General features: G+C 47.0%; 3 protein-coding genes and 2 long non-coding RNA genes across 5 annotated transcripts; 4 read left to right on the plus strand and 1 right to left on the minus strand.

The window, feature by feature from the left end:
- Positions 1-27: 27 nt before the first annotated feature.
- Positions 28-3,293, plus strand: LOC112268634 (NAC domain-containing protein 67-like). The gene is made up of 5 exons (XM_024454537.1): positions 28-31; positions 534-646; positions 1,955-2,096; positions 2,198-2,442; positions 2,871-3,293. The coding sequence occupies exons 1-5, from the start codon at positions 28-30 to the stop codon at positions 3,291-3,293; spliced, it is 927 nt and encodes a 308-aa protein (XP_024310305.1).
- A 2,443-nt stretch (positions 3,294-5,736) lies between these two features.
- Positions 5,737-6,947, plus strand: LOC106866581. The gene is made up of 2 exons (XR_002960341.1): positions 5,737-6,585; positions 6,704-6,947. It is a non-coding gene; the product is annotated as an uncharacterized LOC106866581 (long non-coding RNA).
- Positions 6,880-8,266, minus strand: LOC100841151 (bifunctional epoxide hydrolase 2). The gene is made up of 3 exons (XM_010239198.3): positions 8,128-8,266; positions 7,404-8,022; positions 6,880-7,305 (listed from the first exon to the last, which is right to left on the minus strand). The coding sequence occupies exons 1-3, from the start codon at positions 8,198-8,200 to the stop codon at positions 7,059-7,061; spliced, it is 939 nt and encodes a 312-aa protein (XP_010237500.1). The 5' UTR covers positions 8,201-8,266; the 3' UTR covers positions 6,880-7,058.
- Positions 8,267-8,511: 245 nt separating this feature from the next.
- LOC112268855 lies at positions 8,512-9,317 on the plus strand. Its single transcript, XR_002960340.1, has 2 exons — positions 8,512-8,849; positions 8,969-9,317. It is a non-coding gene; the product is annotated as an uncharacterized LOC112268855 (long non-coding RNA).
- A 7,128-nt stretch (positions 9,318-16,445) lies between these two features.
- LOC106866805 lies at positions 16,446-18,861 on the plus strand. The gene is made up of 4 exons (XM_014902615.2): positions 16,446-16,743; positions 18,318-18,371; positions 18,452-18,577; positions 18,668-18,861. Exons 1-4 carry the CDS (start codon positions 16,675-16,677, stop codon positions 18,752-18,754), a joined length of 336 nt encoding a protein of 111 aa, XP_014758101.1. The 5' UTR covers positions 16,446-16,674; the 3' UTR covers positions 18,755-18,861.

Below are 18,861 nucleotides of genomic sequence, written 5' to 3' on the forward strand. Positions count from 1 at the left end.
TAAAAAATATCCCGTCCCGTCCGGTAAATGGGTAAACGACGTGAATTTTACGGTTACCGCAAATCGCGGAGCCCCCAAAAATACAGATCATGTAGCTAAAACCTTGCTTCGTACATATTCCCTATGTTACTAAATACTTGTCGTGGTTTTAGTGTAAAGTTGTACTAAAACCACGAAAAGTATTTAGTAACTTACAGTAACCAAATACATTGACAACCTGGTTGTCCAGATTTTATTACCAAGTAATATAACATCTTTTGAGCTGAAAACCCAACAATTTTACGCACGCCCACGACCTGAAAGTACGTGCGTCTCGCCAAGTTTGAAGATCCACCGAATAATATATCTGTTTCAATGCATCCCTTATACTGTCTCCATCCCGTTTGTCTAGACACGCACGTATCTAAACACGTTTTAGTTTTAGTTGTAGTTACATGTGTATCTAGACAAAGTTATGGCACTTAATACCGGACGGAGTGCGTATGAATTTGATATTACCACTTTTTTAAGTTGCATGAACAATGATCATTCAGGACGGAGCGTGTATGAATTTGATATTACCAGTCTTTTAAGTTGCATGAACAATGATCATTTCTATGTCGAGCAAGTGCTCCTGACATCTACTCCCACCGTTCGGGTTTATAAGGTCCGTACGGAATTTTATGCCGAATTTTGACCAAACATTACATTGGTCATATGAGGTCATCATGACACAAAAAAGATATCGTTCGATTCGTATTGAAAAAATCTATCTAATGGTATAACTTTTATATACATATAGAAAATATTATTTATACAATTGTAAGTCAAAGTTTGGCATGAAATTCGGTGCAGGCCTTATAAACCCGACAAAGGGAGTATGTGCGATTACTAGATTTGCATTCGTCGGATAAAGATCCATGCTGAAAGCGGTCGATCTAGACCAAACAATCAAAAAGATCAGCTGCCCTAGAAACACTCCATTTCGACGAGGTACACAAGGAAAACTAAAATCCCCGTAATAATGGAACACAAATGAAACTTTTCGGTTGGATCGATAGAGAATATCGATTAGATAAGAGAAGAAAAGAAGATGACAGCATCTAATCTAATTTGATACATGCATGCATGCTACTACTCGATCTAATTCTATAACTACCTCCGATCCCAAATTCTTTTCGTGGTTTTAGTTCAAATTTGAATTAAAAGAATTTAGGATCCGAGGAAAAAAAATCTACTATACTGCAAATTAGTAAGATTCAATCTTCTATTTTTAAGAGAACCCCAGTATTTGATTTCTTTCCACATACAACATGCCACATCATCACATTACTAATTTGTTCACACCTTAGTGAGAAATTCCAATTTCTGCACATGCATGCATGCTATTTTTCATCAACCTACCTAATTAGTGAAAAATTTATCATACAATTTCATTATACGTTATCAATTTAGGATATTCTTTTGTTGCTACCCAGTTTCACTCACATATGTTATTAATTAAAAAATTCCGCAACAACGTGCGGGACATCATCTAGTTTAAGAAACGAGAGGACCCGGACAACCACAGAAGTATCAGTATATGATACACGCCACGCGTCCTAAGATTTTGAATTAAGCGGTGGATATACAGAGATTGATATATGAAGAGCTCAGGAGCCCTCACAGCTTTTGCTAGCCACACAGCTAGCCGACGTACGTCACGGCGCTAACCGGCCGGCAACTAGTCTTGCTCCCGGCCGGATCATATAAATCCAGCTGCACCCCCGGCCGGCCCCCTCACAGAACGGAAAACAGAGAGAAATTAAGAGCTGAACTGATCAGAAATGCAAGCTGGTCGATCCTTATATACTTAACTGCTTCCAGTGAGAGATCGAGGCTGCCTGGGAGCTACGGAGTATAGTATACATCAGGTATATATAGTTGCTTCTGCCTTTACTTCTTGTGATCGGCCGGGGTGGCATGTCGACGGCAGCTTCCGCCGGGGTTCCAGTTCCACCCGACGGACGACGAGCTGATCCTCCACTACCTCCGCAACCGCGCCGCCTCCGTGCCGTGCCCCGTCCCCATCATCGCCGACGTCGACATCTACAAGTTCGACCCATGGGACCTCCCCTGTAAGTCCCTCAATCAATCACTAGCTGAATATATATTGTATCAGGAGGAAGATGAAGAAGAAGAAGAAAGGAATGGATGTTTTGCTTTGGATGATTTGCAGGCCAGGCAGTGCACGGGGAGCAGGAATGGTACTTCTTCAGCCCGCGGGACCGCAAGTACCCGAACTGGATACGGCCCAACAGGGCCGCGGGCTCGGGCTACTGGAAGGCCACCGGCAAAGACAAGCCCATCCATGACTGTGCCACCGGGGAGCCCGTAGGGATCAAGAAGGGGCTCGTCTTCTACACGGGACGCCCCCCCATGGGCCGCAGGACCGACTGGATCATGCATGAGTACCGCCTCGCCGTCAGCAGCGACGGTCCCATCACCTCCAACAACAACAACAACAACAACAACAACAACAACAACAACAACAACAACGTCGTCAACTCTTACAAGCCTATCAAGTTCCGCAACGCCTGCATGGATACGTTGTACACTCTCCGTTCCTAAATATAAGAAATTCTACATTTGTCTTTACGGTTTTGTTATTTCTTAGGCGATCGAGAAATAACTATTTCTCAATCGATAATAACAACCTTTTGATTCAATCATTGAGATTCGTGTAAGATTATTGTAGGCCCGATGGATAAGAAAATCTTAATTGGATGGCTACGATTGTTGATTGAAAAATAACTATTTCTTAGGCAACTGAGAAATAGACACTCCTTGTCTTTAAGTTAGCCAAACTTGACATGTCATCAAGCGTGCGCGCGTGCATGTGGCTTATGTAGCTGGATGACTGGGTGTTGTGCCGGATCTCCATGAGCTCCTCCAGCCCGGCGTTGCCCGTGGTGGTGGTGCCGTCGCCCGCTGCCGACGACCACATGGACAACAGCAACATTAAGGATGACGACGGCCTTCTCCGCTTCTTTGTCGATCCTGGGGCCCCGGGGCTCCCGGGCCCAGCGGTCCCGTCCATGTCTGAGCTCTTGGACAACGACGAGCTCACTCAGCTCTTGGACGCCGCCGCGCCGGCCGACGAGCACCTCTCCCTCAACCAGCTCCTCTCTATCGGCGACTGCCACGATGCGCGTGCCGAGTACTCATCTTCCCCGCCTCCGGCGCCCATCAACGCCGGGAAGCGCAAGGCCGCGTGCCCAGAAGAAGATCGACGCGCCATCTTCCGTCGGGGAAAGGCTAGCTACAGAAACTGACTGAGTGACGAAATGGTGACTTCTTCAGAAAAAAGCACCGCACACCTCTCAGCTACCCTGTCCTTGAAGAAAAATGACGCGACTAAGACATCTCTTCTGTCCATCACGTACCACCACGGCCACCGTACCGTTCCAAATGCCACCGAATAAAACTACACACACGAAAAGCTTAAGCAAGTGCCATCATGGAAAACAGGAAACTAAAATTAGCATATACTCCCTCCAATTCATATTAATTGTCTCAAATCTGTCCAACTATATGAATGTATTTATGCCTAAAAAACATCTAGATACATGTAATATTTCGACAACTAATATGGATCGGAGGAGTACGTTAGTTATTCTAGCCCGTCCTATAGAACATCTATCCAAGAGATAGAGAAGTCAATGACTATATTGGCTCGCCACGTCCACCTTCTCAACCTTGTAAGTCGTAGTGTGTGTGGTCATGCATGTCATCTACTCGGCAAAAAATCCTATGCGACCCCGTAAGATATGACCCAGTACTGGATCCATACAACAGTCGTACCATTTGAACAGATGAAGGATCCAACGACATATGATAGGGAGGATCCAGACACGAGGTCGCACATTGTCGCCGGTTGCGGCCCCCGGGACCTTCTCCCCACACGCTCGCTTCGCCTTCCTCCTTCCGCCGCTGGCTGCCGTTGTTGGTAGTGCGGCCGCGACGGTTGAGACTTGAGAGCCAGGAGAATGATCGAGGTAGGTGACGTGGGTATGACCCACTGGATACTCATCCTTGATATACCCGCTGCAGCCCAGCATGAAGCCCACTCAAAGGCCCACTACGGTCCATGAAGTCCGAGTACTTAGAATTACGGCTTAAGATAACTAATTCTGTTGTAACCAACCCGGATCTTCACGCCCGAGACCTAGCCTCCTATATATAAAGGACTAGGAAGGGGAGTCAGGGAGGCTAAGCCATCTCATACGCTCTCGTCAGATCTGATCTGCGCATCGTAGCCTCACTGGCACTTAGGGATGTGGGAGGCTGGCGGTGGAGACGGGAACAACAGGGCACCAGCCGGATCAGGTGCTGAACCTGCGCGGTGCCGCATCGACCGGTACCGATGGCGGGCGGACGGGGTTCGTCTAGATCAATATATCTACACCTAATAATAAAGGGAGGAGTGTTTCCTTCGTCGTCGTCCGCCAGGCATATTTGCGTTTTGCCCCCTCCGGTTTTCAAGAATCAACCCACGGTCCGCACATGTCGTTTCTCCCCAGTCGGCCAGTCCCCACGAAACAGATCCTCCACACGAGAAGGAAACTTTAGGCCTCTAGAAAATACTCCGCCACCGTCGCCCAACCCGGTGCCCCGGCCGTCGTGCCGCCCAATCCGACCCTCGCGCATTGCTTCGCGCCATCCATCCAGTGGCCTCTTGCGTTGTGTGCCGCCCGCCGCCCGCGGCACAGAGGCGGGCGGCAGCGCCGGTGGCTGCCGCCCGCCTCAGATCCAAGCGGCGGCGGCTGTGTGTGTCCAGCTCCTCCTCTGCCCACCAAGCATCACATGTACCCTCCCCTGCTCCTCCTTGCCTCTGTCCGCTCCCCATAACCCTCCCGCCCATGCGCCCGCGGAACAAGCACATCAGCTCATTGCCCGCCCGGCCTCCTCGCACCACTGGCTCGGTGTCGTCAGCGTCAGCGGCGGCGGCCTCCACGTTCTCCGCCGACCCGAGCGTGGTGCTTCGAGCGCTCTACGCGCATGGTGAGTTGCCACATGCGCTCTGACTGCTTGAGTCCTCCCCGGAGCCCCCCGACGAGGACGCGTGAGTCTTCCACCTCTGCGAGTGGCGCCGTGCCGCGCCACGGAGCACGGGTTGCGCGCGTGCCCGTCGCATACGCCACCTTCGGGCTCCGCCTCAGGAACGCCATGCTTGTCCGGTTCAGGGAGCCGTGGCACGCGTGGAGGGTGTTTGTGAAAATGCCCGACTGGGATGTGAGTCGAGGTCAACGTGTTGAATGTACTCGTGACTATGTATTCCAAGTGTGGTGATGTTGAGGTTGTGCGGAAGGTGTCTGACGGACTGAATCTCATGAAACACGATGGTTGCTGGACATTCTGAGAACCATGAATGTGAGGAGGGGCTGGAATTATTTCTTCACGTGCTAGAGGATGATCAAATGGAGCCGAATGCCGAATCTGATGACGATAACCAGCGTGACTGTGGATTGTTGTCTGACCTTGATTTCGCAAAGGAAATATGCATGTATTAGCCGCAAACAGAAGTTTTGCCTGTAACTCCTTGATTCTGCGACTCCTTGATGTCAAATTAATTTGTTATTCTTTCTATAAACATGAATTTTTTATGTGCAGGTGTCTAGGAGGCCGTGGCAACACACAGACACGGAGGTGATATTGCGAAAAATGCCTTTGAATTTACCGATCGAAAAATCATAAATTAACTCACCAAATTTCCATCTGGTAGTAGTAGCAAATTTGGCTTGTTTGTTTGGTAGTCGTAGCAAATTACATCTGCTTCCTTCTCTCCCTCTCTCTCGCTCTCCTCGGGTATTGTCGCCGTTGAGGACCGCGGTTCGCTCAGGACTGCCCTCCTCCTCCTGCCGCTGGCTGTCGTCGGTGCCGTCGTTGGAATGGAACCAGAGGTGCCGCTGCCGGCGGTGGAGACGGGAACGGCGGGGCGCCAACCGGATCTGATGAGGCGGAGCTGCTGCTGCACCGACCTGGAGCAGAGGATCGATCCCGGTGGGCGGTGGCGGGCGGGGCTCGTGGGGCCGAGCGGCAGCTAGCCGGAGTGCGGCCCACGGTTTCGGCGTCCTGGACGACGTGGGACGGCGGCGACCTCGCCAATATCAAATGGTTGGTCGCCCTCTTTGCGTGCTTGCCTTATCTCTGAAACAACAGCATTTTCCAACTGTTCCTTTTACTTAATTGCTGAATAGCAACCATTCGTGTGCGTAGAATTCCTTTTACTTAATTACTTAATTGCTGAATAGCAAGCTCACACGCGGTGAGCACATGAGAGCCCACTGCGTGTTTGATCCACAGGAAACAAGAACAAGCAATGCCCCTATGTGATCCACAGGCGTAATTGACCAAGACTGTATGCGCCGAATGGAGCAAGCTCTCTTTGTGAAGGAAAGAAGCAGTGAGAATATATCAATTGTGTCTTCTAAACACCACAGGCTTACATGGCTATTGTATTATGAATCCACTGAATACTCTGAATTTGGAAGTGTTCTTGTGTTTATTTTCCCCTCTCTTCTTCAGTATGTGGATGTGTTTTCCCCACGACCCCACTCTTCTTCAGTATGTTTATTTTCTAACTATTATTCTCTCCCATAGATTATTTCCATGCAATTTTCAGTATATTTATGTACGCCTATTCATGTCCAAATTGATCTTATGAACATTGCTTCTTTCCCAGGTTTGCAGCCTAACAGAAGTCTGCAAGAAAATTAAATTTACTCGAGTTTTGCATCAACGATTCTCTTGACTGGTACTCAAAGGGTGATAAGGTGACTTGCTAGTTCAGTTGAAGAAAATTTGTGAGGAATAAGATATGGACACATAATTGTTTTCATTGAATTGGCAATTGGAGGAGAGAAGGAAGATACTGTATGTTCATTGGTTTCTTGGAGGATGACCAAGGAAATTCCACATCTTTTGAAGATTGCTACCAATGAGTAGAAGAAAATTCAGAGCTACATGCATGGTTGAAGCAGAGCAACATTTTATTCATGGAGACCTTCAATCCGATCTCACTCTCATCTGCCGTTCGTTCATGGGTGGTCCTTGAGGAAGCCGAGGAGGAGGTCGTTGACCTGCTCCGGGAACTGCTCCTGCACGAAGTGGGACCCCTCAGGGATGTAGACGATCTTGAGGTCTGGCGCGAAGGTCTCCATGGCGCCGCTCCTCATAGCTTCTTCAAACCCAGGGAACTTGAAGCAGTAGTCCTTCTCCCCCATCACCATCAGCACCGGCACCTGGAACTTGGCGTCCAGCTGCATCTTCATCCTGTGGAGAGCCCTGCGAAGCGATGGCACGTCCGGAATGAATGAAATGAAGCCCCATGACGCTTTGCATTGCATTGCATGCCAGAGGAAGTCATGGAGTAATATACATACCTGTATGGTATCTGGAGAGGGTAGCGGAAGCCGGACTTTTCAAAGAGCGCGGCGTAGGCATCGAGGTCCTCCTCCGTGAACCATGGCGGCAGGGGCGTGGAGAGGTCGGCGAGGTCCATGATCTCCTGGCCTTCCTCCGCGATAGGCACCTCGGCACGGGAGAAGAGGATGTAGATGGTGCGCACCACGCGCCGGACGTCGTGCCGGCCGAAGTCCGCCTCCGCCCTCCCGCCCGGCTCACGCCACCGCAGGATGTAGAAGCCCTCCGGCATGGTGGTGAAGTCGAAGGGTGCGGGGCTGAAGGGGATGCCCAGGCATGTCACCCCACGCGTGCGGTCCGGGTGCCGCAGCGCGAAGTCATACGCCGGGATGGCGCCGTAGTCCTTGCCCACCAGGAACACCTTCTGGATGGAGAGCGTGTCCAGGATGGCCAACACGTCGGCGACGAGGTCCTCCCAGGTGGCCTCCACGTCTTCCGGCGGCTGGTCCGACAGCCCGTAGCCTCGGCTGTCGGGGGCGATGGCACGGTACCCTGCGGCAGCCACGGCCAGCATCTGGTGGCGCCAGGTGTACCATATCTCCGGGAAGCCGTGCAAGAACACCACCGTCCCTAGCTCATCTGCAAGCGAGCAACACAGAGACTAGCTAGAACAACAGATCTCATACAAGAAGCAAACAACAGATAACATATCAGACACATGCATGAGAAAGATTAATCTCTCACCTTTGCCTACTTGAGCAACATGGAGGTTGAGCCCACGGATGGGGAGATGGGTGTGCTCTATCTCCTGCGTCATTGCTGCTCCCTGACCTTGAGCTTGGGGTGCTCCACTTTATATAAGAGGGGAAACTAATTTGCCAGAAGAAGGGGACATAAAAAAGGATCAGGGATCTTTTGGCAGTGGAATATAATCGAGGATGGTTGCCGGCCACTATCTTTGACCCTAGCGCTTGGGGCACTCTCTTGGTGTTTCCTCGAGGCCAAGACAAAAACTGCATTCCCTGGAATCAAACAAGTAGCTTAACACAGATGCTTCCCTGGATCAGCATCACTGCAACACTGCCTTGAAAAGACCATTTTTGGAGGATCATATCTGTTCAGAACATCGGTTATATACGGCATTACGGCCGGCCGAGGGGATGTTTAACCTCCCAAATCACCCGTGTTTGGGTGGGTGCCTAAATTTTCCCCTGTCAACTACCATCAGAAGTCAGAACAGCAGCAAGCTGGGCTGGAATTCTGCACCCACAGTCCAGTCGATCTGTATGCAAGTACACACTCTTTGATCCGCGTCTCATATTGATTTGATGACTGGGTTCATACGGTGCGCCTCATATTTTGGGCTCTTGCAAACCATAGGATAAGAAGATTCGCTTGATAAAATAGGCCAAGATGAGAATCACGAGGCCATTTAGTTATGACCTTACAAATTGTCCACTTGTCAGGTAAGCCTGTGCTGCTAATTTTCTTTGCAAGCACCCATCAGCTACTGATTGATTTGTCAGTTATTGCCAATTGTTTCTAGATTCCTGATGCTTTATTGACTAACATGTTACGATGCCAGCACTCTTCGAGATTGATCTGTCAGGATGGAGGAATATCACGAGGTGTTGAAAGATACTTACTACTACATGATTATCTCATCCACCTGAAATATTTAACCACTAGCATTTTTTTTACATCCATGTGCAGGGTACTGTGTACTTTCTAGTACTGATACGCTGTCTGCATTAATTTACAACAACTACTTTGTTGTAAAAGATAGATTTTGTCTTGTCAAGGCGATTTGTTTTCATTATACATACATACATCAGTACATTTTCCAGTACTAAACTACTAATGCTCCGTGAGGATACTGAATTTGGAGCGGTAAAATCTCTGGATAGCTGACGCATGTGCTTGGTTATGCTTAACCTGTGTCTTGGCTTTTAGTTTTTGGCTCATATAAGCCATAAACACATATTTACATGTTTTTGGTTTTAGCTTTTGACCGGTCGGTTATCTATACCAATATATTAAATTAGAATTTGTGGTGATGGTACGACCGCCGCCGTACATTATGTCATCAAAATTACAGATAATATGCCACCGCTATTAAAGTAGTAGAAATTTTATGATCCAGATTTTAAGAAAGTTATCGTACGGTCCAGATTTATTACCGTTTAGATTTAACCAATAAGAAAAAAAGTTGTCAGTATTTGACTCGGTAAGACGGTAACGCAAAACAGCCTAAAATCAGATCGATCACGGACATACCTGAATCTGATTAAGCGCGAGCCTCGACGGTCCCCTACGAGCTTGCCTGAGCCAGTTTCCCGTCGGAATCGAGCCCGACAGTGCCACCCGCCGCCGCCACGATTTGCGCCGCCGGCGACGCGGCGCCGTCCCCCGCGACCTGACGGAGCTCCTTCCGTGCCCGACCGAAACACCGCGACACGGTCCGCCGCAAGCTTCGATTTGCTGTCCGCCACGAGCTACAGAGTTGATTGGTCGATCGATTAGCAACTGGAATACTACTAGGATACTACTGTTGTCTTCCCGCATTGGCATCAATTGATTGTCCGCTATCTGTTTTCGCATATCGATTTTATTCGTTGATTGAGCCCCTAATCAATTTGGTCCGCGGCACGGCGGCGAAGAGCGCGGCGGGAGCAGGGACGAGCGCGGCGCGGGCGTTGGCCAGCGGCATGGCAGCGTCAACTAGCCGGCAGCAATACAGGAAATCGATTTAGGAGACGAGGAAGAGAGCAGGGTGTTTTCAGCCAATGACAGATGGGACCGTCATGTCAGTTTGAAATACAAAAAATACAGGGATTCGATTTTAGGGAACCTGCAGGAGAGCATCTCTTTTTTCTCCAGAAATTTTTCTTTCTACTATCTCTAAAGAACCAGTTTTACGAAACCTGCTACAGATGCTCTCAGCTCTGACCATCCACGCTACCGGTAAAAGCCGGTCATAGGTCTTGGGTCTTAGATGTATCGATATCAATATGCAACATGATCAATTTTAATACTCTCTCCGTCTCAAAATAAGTGTCGTGAATTTGTATAAGATCTTGTACAAATCCACGACAGTTATTTTGGGAGTAGTTACGCTTGACTAAAGTAGAGATGAGTAGAAATATACCCGCTCAAAAGAAAAGTGGAGATGAGCAAACATACTGAATTACTACTTTTAAACAAGAAACAAGCTGGATATGGATACAGATAAAATACATATCGTTCCATTGCTGGGCGGTACGTACCGCCGTATCCAGAACAACCATATCAACCACCGCCGATATGGGGCATTTGGGTCTTAGCCGTGCAACCAACTACATCAACTACGAAAAAAGGAAAATTTGAAATGATGCAAATTTACTAGATGTCTGAGACCTTAAGATTGGAGCGAAAAGGACAAGCTAGAACTAGCTACTACAACTGCCGATGACGTGCTGCCATGTCACAGCTGCAACTCATACGGACATGTTTAGTAATTGAGCAAATAAAAATCAATAGCCAAAAGCGAATCGATTTTTAATAAAAAAAGTGAAAACTATGTTGGATGAAAATACAAAAATAAAAATTAAATATTCCAGAAAACATTGAACGGTTCCAAATAATACATATTTAAATTGCATACAAAATGAATATTCTACACATGCAAACATATGAATGCGTAAAATTTTATTTCGTTGTACAAATCTAGCCGCACAATCCCCAGCGCCTAACCTGCTCGATCCCCTCCCGACGCCCCACCCAACCTGCTCCATCGCCCCCGCCGCCGCAGCCCCCTTCCTCTCTGGCTACCCCCCACCCCACCCGCCTCCCTTCTCTCCCCCGACCTCCTGTTCCTTCCTTCGCCCGGATATCACTGCTTTTCTCGCTGCAGTTCGTGACCTGGCCACTCCAAGCATACCGACCCCACGCGAGATCCACCCGACGACCGCTGTGCGCAGTCCCAATGCGTGATCCAAAAAGTGGCTGTCATCTGCCATCCACGCATGAGATCCAGTAGGTGGCCGGCCATAGCTCAACCATCCGGTGAGTACTTGTTGTTTTCGTTTGTTGTGGTGCTTTGCACTAATCGTCGGATAATTCGATAGTTAATTGGGATGTACTTCTAACCTGATTGATGGTAGCTGCTATGGATAATAGATAGATTAGTGTTCTACCATGCACCGAATGATTACCATGTGCATGCTGTGCTTGGAAATTAGCATCTACTGATAGTTCGACTGTATGCTTGGAAATTAGCATCTTCTTTTTATGGGTTCCAGACTTTTGGATGTATACAAATTTGCTCTATGTTTTGAACTTTTGTATTGGATCTTTTCTTGTTAGAATGTGAAATTTGGAACAGAATTTGAATGATGATTTATTAGTTCATGTGGTCATCTTTTAAAGTGGTCATGTCGTGTGCGTTGGCCGTGGCAGCGGATGGACATTTCCACTAGTTATTGTTACATAGTGGTATAAGCTGAAAGCACATAAATGATGATTGGGTGAAGTGACTCGAGACGCGAGAGTGCACATCAATATATATTGTCCTTCACATCACCGTAAGCAAAAGTTGGCCCAAAGCACGAAATTAGCATCAAACGTCCAAAACCATTCAAATTTAGCAAGCAGACTCATCGGCGACGGAGCAAATCCAGATAGATACAGTTTTGTTTTCTTCAATACATAAACAATATGCTGCAGAAAAGAAAAGAAATATATACAACTTTATTAATGCGCTGTATAAGCGTTCACATGCTGATCGTATATCACGTACTGGTTTATCGACAAGTTCATTCAAAATCGTTACTGCCCGACCGGTCTGGAATTCAAAATTAGGCCAGTAATTTTGGACTAATTAATTCAGTTAATCTTCTTCACGCTCCCGGCCTGCTTGGCTACTACTTGCCGGCGCCGCCTCCGTCCTGGAGCACCTCGTCCATCTCGCTCCTCCTCGTCGTCGTCGTCGGTGAAATCGCGCTCGACGTAGCCCTTGGCGTGGTACTCTTCCAGGATCTGGTCCCTCTTTTTAAGGAAATCGTGCTGGATCTTGTTGATGTCCGTCCCGGATGATGCCGCGGACGTAGCGTAGTCGTCGAGCTTGTCGTAGGGCATGGGGAGGAGGCCCTGGACGCTCGCTGAGGTCCCTGGTGAGCGCCAGCCGCTCCTCGCTCACCCGGCCGCGGGATCATGTCCTCCGGGACGTCCACGCGGCTGTACCGCGCCTAGCTCTCGATCTCTGCCGCCGAACCACCACCACCTTCTTCTTCTTCTTCTTCTCGTTGTTGTTGTTCTTCTCTGAATTAGTCTTCTTGCTCGCCGCCATGGTTTTCTTGCCTTGCTGTAGCAGATCGGTGGGTTCTCCGGAGGCAGCGGCGGCGCCTTGGAGGAGGACGATGATGAAGATGTTGGGCTCGATTGCAACTCCATGCCCAGCCCAGTTAACAGATTGCAACACCCCACAAGAAAAAAAGACAGGTTATACGAGGGGGCCGGCCCACGAGATTGATCGATATTCCTCTGAAAAAAAAAGAGAGAATTCCATATTTGCCTTCAAAATTTGTTCACATGCCCAAATGTCACTTAAAATTTTCTACTTTCATATTTACTGAGATTTTGCCATGTACAAATTAGACACTACAGTTAGTTTTATGTTAGTTGACTATTAGTTGACCACATAGAAGACCTGAATTTTTTTCAGTTTTTTCCATACTGACAAGTATATATAACCCTGGATCTATGTGTTAGAAGAAAAGAAAAAAAAAACCCACATAAACAACCCGTGCTGCCCTCTCTCACGAGTCACGAATCACACCCCGATCCCCTTTGCTGTTCTCTCTCGGACGAGGGATCAGTATGGCGACGGCGCTCGCCCCAGCATGTGAGGCAGCAACGACCATCCCCGACGGGCGCGGCGGCGGCGGCCATCCCCAGCGGGCGGTAGCGACGACCTCCCCCCGCAGGCACAGATGCGACGCTCTCCCACACGGCAGGCAAGGCGGCGGTTCTCCCCCGTAGTGCGAGGCGGCGGCGGCCATCCCCGGCTAGCGGCGCAGCGGCGTACATCAGAATGGCCATGCTGCTCGGCTGAGCGTTCTTCCAAAGCCCCTTCCGGCCAAAATCCTAGTCCCGACCTGATTTGAGGCTCCCATGAAAACTGTGATGCTAAGTTAAATTAGGAGAAAAGCTGCTGAAATTTCAGTTTTCAGTATGAATTTTAGATGCTACTTCCATTTAAAAAATCTGAAATGAGAAGTTTCCTTAAATGAGTACTTTGTAAAGGAAAAATCGTACACTAGTATCTAGGGGCAAAACTGTTTTTTCATCTATAACTTGACGGTCAACTAACGGTCAATTGTACTGTAGTGCCTAATTTGTACATGGTGCAAAATTTGAGTGGCACATTTAAAAATGGGAAACTTTGAGTGGCATTTGGACATATGAACAAATTTTGGATGCCAAATATGGAATTCTCTCGGGAAAAAAAACGAGATCGATCGATCACAAGGACAGAAAGCATTTCGCTCAAAAAAAAAAACAAGGACATAAAGCATGCCCTAGAAAAAAAAGGAGAGAAAAACGAGAAGAGAAAGCGACACACAATAAAAAAATTTGAAAAAGAAACGTCGTTTCGTTCTTGAAGGCGTTGTTGTGCAGCTCCGCCACATCCTACCCTTCGCAAACGAGGTGTCTCCGAGCGAAAGCTCTGATTCGGTGTCCAGGTTGGGTAACGGCGGCGTCCTCGGACGTCGTGTCCTCCTTGGAGGCGTTGCCTCTGGAGACTTCGTTTGGCGGCAGAGCATGCTTACAGCAGGGGTCTAGCAGGGATCTTGGCCAGGGAGGACTTCGCGCTACGCGGGCTTATGAACGCGCGAGCTGTTCCCGTCGAGGCAACCTCTTCTGGCTCCGGTCGTCGAAGAAGCCCAGTTCTGTCTACCTGCTTCTGGAAAAATGAGCTGTTTCCTGTTCGGCGTCGTTGGAGCAGAAGAGGTTTCGTCTTTGCGATAGCGGCCTGCTCATTCGGTTTCGTCTTGTGTATGCTCTATGTTAGGGTTTTTCGCACGGCTTTCCTGTAATAAGCCGTGCATTGTATCGGTTTTCCGAGCCGGTTGTTCTTATAAACGGAGCTAATTCTTTTTTCTAATCGAATCGCGGGAATCGACCGTTAGCATTCTAAAAAAACAATAAAATAAGATTATTTCCAACAAAATATTTTGTTGTATAATGAAGGAGAGGTTTATTGATAATTTATGAAGTCATCACAATCAATTCAAACTCGGTAATATGGATCGGTGAAGCCAACCATCAAACTGCCGAGTGCACGTGTACCTCTATCAACTAGCTTGGAGACTTTACCCAGACACACTCAACAAAACTAAAGTTTTTTTTCAGCAAGCTAAAAGTTTTATCATGGTCTTTCAAAATCATAATCTCTAACTTCGGGGCTGTTTGGTTTGAATCCACAAATGCCTTGCCAAAAATTTGGTTGAGGATTTGCTTGCCCATGGCCAATTTTGACCAAAATAATTAACTAGAATTAGAATTGGTAGTTGGGCTTTGGCTTGCTAAATACTCCATCCGTTTAATAATTCTTGTCTCAGATTTGCTAAAAAATGGATGTATCTATTTCTAAAAGTGTCTAAATACATGTAAGATTTCGACAAGAATTATGAATGGAGATACTAGTTGGCTCTCATCCAAATTTGGTAAGGTAAGATTTGGTCCTGCATCTTTTGCATGGCCAAAAAAGATTTGCTGCCGCGGCAGATCGCTGACTTTGGAAGACGACGTGCCCTCGAAAGCCAAGGCATCGGTCGTTTTTGGGCCACAGCGCCTTGCGCCTATGGCGTGGTCTGTTGAATTCCGAAGCCTGGGCCTGTTACCTCTATCCACCCTCTGCCTCTGTCCGGCTTTCTCTTGGGCCTTAGGCCTTAGGCCTTACGCCTGGTTCTCTGGTCCGCCTCGGTCAGCCCAGGCTTGCTATCTGAAATTCAATTGTGGAGGACTGGAGGCCGATCGATCTGGCTCCGCGTACGTTCCATTCCCAGGGCTTTGTCTCTTCGTCTCTTCCGCTTTCTCTCTTGAAGTCCTACAAATTAGAAAAATCTCCAACCCAATTATCCTAGCAAGTGCTTAGAAGATCTTGCGTTTATTGATCACAATTATTGTGATTGATCTAAAAATATATTATAGATTATGATTTATTTCAAGTTATTATAGATTTGTCTTTGTCAAACATTAGCACTTACTGTAATATTTTTCTGTCATAACATTAACTATTTTTATTACTTTCCTAAAAAAAACTACTTATTACTTACTGTCGGTGAACCATAATCATATACTTGAACTTGTCCTGTGCCGCTAGCTCTGTCTCTACCTCATGTCTTCATGTTTCTCCATGTATTCGATAACGAAATTGTATATTTGCACAAGATAAACTAACCTCAGACAGTGGAAAGCAGTGGACACACCTCATGCGAGGCAAACTATGAAACCGTTGCTCCATCGATGAACCGAAACGAAAAAAAAGACTACAAACAGAAAAAAAAGAGCTGCGAGAACCACGGACTCCATGAAATACGTAGTCCTTGACGCCTACAAATAGACGAAAATGGAGCCAGGAGCCCATGACACACAATCTTGTAAACGATGCCATTTCACCATCAAAATGCCACCGCTAATAGCACGTAAACCTAACAAAAAATATATTATCAAACTAACAGCAACAATTTAGAATCGGATGAATAGATGGCAAACATTGATTTGTAGTTTCCCTAACTCTCAATCCACTGTTAGAGACCAGAAGGACAGCTGGAGATTGATTTTTTTTTCTACAAAAACGACGACTAGGTTTTTCTCCTCCGTTTCTCTACTCGCAGCGTGTGTATCTCGGCTAGGTGGCTGCACTGCACCAACGTGGCTCGCAAGAAATATTTTTGATAAGATTACTCGAACAGAGTACAGGCCGCGGCCATGGGCTGAAAATAAATACACGCCCACCCGGCCCAATTTCGCCCAAGCTAGGTCCTCACACGCCCCATCCCTCTCGCGCGCGATGGAACTAGAATCTCTCCATGGCGATGGCGGCGCTTCGACTCGGGGCCAGGAGGCTGGCTGCTGCTCGCCCGCGACCACCACCACCACCACCGGCGACACAGGGCGGCCGTCGCGGAGGAGCCACGGCGGCTGCTGTGGCCGTTACCGAGGCACATCTACGGCGGTTCGTCGTCTCCAGCCGGCCCCAGCCGCACCTTCTCTCTCGCGGAGGAGCAACGGCGGCGGCTGCTGCCGATGAGGCTCTTCCACGGCGGTCCGACTGCGGCGGCGCGAATCTATTCTCGCCAATTTTTCTCCTCCAAAGTAAGTCGATCACAACTTTCACTCCTTTTCGCAGAGGACTAATTTACTAGACCTAGGATCGATCTGGCCAGTATATATACATAATCCGCCCCGATCGATGTCATCTACTCCGTATATTGGAGAGGACAATTTCCAACATACGGTGTTGTTGTCTCCATGAATCTGAACCAATTCGTCCGTGGAGGATCTAGGCTTTTTGTACAACCATTGAATTTTATTTTATTTTGTGAGAACCAACGAAGCTATGGCCGGATTTGGGTTTCATAATAATATTTTCCAACTAGTCCATAGCATAAGCAATAGACATCATGTTGCAGGCTGCATTGTTATTTTTACCGATCCACAGACTTGCTATAGATTCGACCAATATTATATATTCCTCCTCATAATGGGCTCAAACTGTTGCCAAACTTGTGTAGTTATTAGACAATCAAAGACAAATGAGCTATTGACTCCTCATTTGAACAAAATAAGCAGTTCTTGTCAGGAACATTGTATCGGATAGCTATAGATCATCTTTGAGTAATTCTTCTGAAGTTAACTATTGCGTAATGAGATTGAACATCATACAGTCCAGAGCTATGTACTTTCCAAACCCAGACTATCATCTTCATCGTTTAACACCAAAGAGGATGCAGTATGTTTAATTTCATCCCACTGCTCCATTAGTTTGCCATCAGACATTCCTCTGAAGGTAAACTTCAGGGTTCCATTAGTCTGTTTAATGGAGGCTTTTATATTCTTGTAGGCCCCAAACACCCTCTGGCTAAGCTTGATCATCCCTATTGTAAAAATTGATTTTATCTCAGATGTGAATACCTATTAAGGCCTTGTTTGGTACTAGAGTTTTTGAGGTTTTTTCTATGGTATAAACCACTCCAAATTGAAAAACACTACAAACCTCAAATGGTTGTTTGGTAGGAAGGGTTTGGAGGGGATTTATTCCTAGTTTCCCCAACAAAACACTCCATTTTTGTACCAAATTATAAACACTAGTGTTTTGGGTGAACACCCAAAACCCTAGTGACTAAAAAATACACTAACACCAAACAAGGCCTAAGTTGTGCTTGTGATCCACCTCTATAGTGAACTAGGAAACTCTGATCGAAAAGACAGAGTTTGAGTCAAAAAGATAAGGTGATGCCTGACTTCCCTTAGGGGTGGAACATAAGGTAAATGCCAACCTGAAAATCAGATGGAAAAGACAGAGTTTGAGTCAAAACATAAGGTGATGCCTGACTTCCCTTAGGCTAAATGCCGACCTGAAGGACATACTGTTAACACATTAGAATTCAGGAGTACTACATTTCCAAGACACGACAAATTATATACAGTAGAAATCATCAATGTGCATATCTAAATGTCGGCCGAAGGATCACAATGCTCAAGTTTCCATATCAAAGTGCATTGCACTACTGTACAATAGGGGAAAGAGTCTCACCTAGCTAAATTATGTGCCTACCCTAAACAGCCAAAACAGGCTGTCAAATTGGTCAGGTTTACTGCCGAGAGTTTTAATTAGTCGTCGTTATAATTGTGACTTACAGTATTTTTCTTTAATTTTTTGGTTTCAGCATGGTGAACCTAATCCAATCACCTTCAAGAACATAATGGGGCTTTTTATCGAGGTCTGCTTTTCTGAATTTGGGTGCTTACTGTTTTCTCCCTGGAACTTTGCTCACTGGAAGACACTTTTTTTTGGGTGCAGACTTTTGGGCTACTTCTCGGGATTTCAACCATACTTATGAAAGTTGCCCTTTTTGGGATGGCTATTGCTCTATTAATAAGAGACTTGTCTGGGCCTCGGTATGTTCCTGTGATGGCAAAAATAATGGTGAGTTTTTAATTGTGAATAACATTTCTGGCGAATACATGGTTTAAATAGCTTAGGTGGTCTTACATTTCCTTTATAATGTGTGTTCAGTTCGGGCCTGTTGACGACATTGAAAAGCACCGTCCTAGAGTCCTCAAAGACGGCAAATGGGTGGAGACCGAGCCCCAACGACGATGAATAGCATATTATGTCTGCCCTTAGAAACTACATACCGTATTCCACTCCCTACTAATTTGTACTCCACTGTTTACTACGTACTACTACAGTACTGGTTTGTAACTTCA

This window comes from Brachypodium distachyon, chromosome 4 (assembly GCF_000005505.3).
Source record: "Brachypodium distachyon strain Bd21 chromosome 4, Brachypodium_distachyon_v3.0, whole genome shotgun sequence".
Classification (NCBI taxonomy): Eukaryota; Viridiplantae; Streptophyta; class Magnoliopsida; order Poales; family Poaceae; genus Brachypodium; species Brachypodium distachyon.